The sequence below is a fragment of the Octopus bimaculoides genome, chromosome 28 (assembly GCF_001194135.2).
Source record: "Octopus bimaculoides isolate UCB-OBI-ISO-001 chromosome 28, ASM119413v2, whole genome shotgun sequence".
Classification (NCBI taxonomy): domain Eukaryota; kingdom Metazoa; phylum Mollusca; class Cephalopoda; order Octopoda; family Octopodidae; genus Octopus; species Octopus bimaculoides.
The window spans coordinates 3,615,574-3,616,364 of NC_069008.1; the positions used below are offsets into that span (position 1 = coordinate 3,615,574).

General features: G+C 36.9%; 1 protein-coding gene across 1 annotated transcript in view; it reads right to left on the reverse strand.

Moving 5' to 3' along the window:
* LOC106882490 (zinc carboxypeptidase) overlaps nt 1–791 on the reverse strand; it is a 21,581-nt gene that overhangs the window by 12,914 nt on the left and 7,876 nt on the right. Inside the window, exon 5 of the mRNA XM_014933186.2 lies at nt 549–647. Coding sequence (XP_014788672.1) covers nt 549–647 — 99 coding nt within the window. The remainder of the gene's footprint in view (nt 1–548; nt 648–791) is intronic.

Genomic DNA, 791 nt, shown 5'->3' on the forward strand with positions numbered 1-791 from the left:
ATGTGTGAGTGTGTGTGTATGTACAAATATGTAAATATATATGCATGTTTGTACATATGTATACATTTATATATATGTAAGATCCTGTATTGCCTATTGTAGTAATGTTCTACATAGATTGAAACTTGATTTGGCAGAGTTCAAAAGTTATGTATGTCAAATAAATAGCCACTGTGTCATTGGTAATGTTGATAAAATTATTAGTGATCAAATTTGTAAGCCTCTGTTTAGTGGGTTAATCCACTACTCAGGAAGAACTATTCTAAGAGTACATCACTGCCTTATCTTCGAAACGCCTAGTTTAGAATAGAGGCAGCTGATGAAGGAATAATTCCATAAGTGACTCGTCTGTTTTCCTATGTGTTCATTCTGTTGTCTGTAAACAAAGTCCATTTTTGTTTTTTATGTCCCCGTTCACTTTTCTGACGTCCTGTACCTGGATATGCATCTATATATACATGCAAATCATGCTGTGATAGGGGTTAGCATCCACATATTATTGAAAGAAAGAAGACAGTACTGTTATTTGAAGGAAAAACTAGACTTACCTTGATGGCGTAGAGGTTTCGGTGTTCATAGGATTTTCCATAATGCTTCAAACTCACATGAGAATATTGCTCCGCATAACCCTTGATCAGTTCAACAATCTATAGCAAAGAGAATAAGAAGGAAATGATGTTGGAGGAGGAAAGAATAAGAAATAGGCGCAGGAGTGGCTGTGTGGTAAGTAGCTTGCTTACCAACCACATGGATCTGGGTTCAGTCCCACTGCATGGCACCTTGGGCAAGTG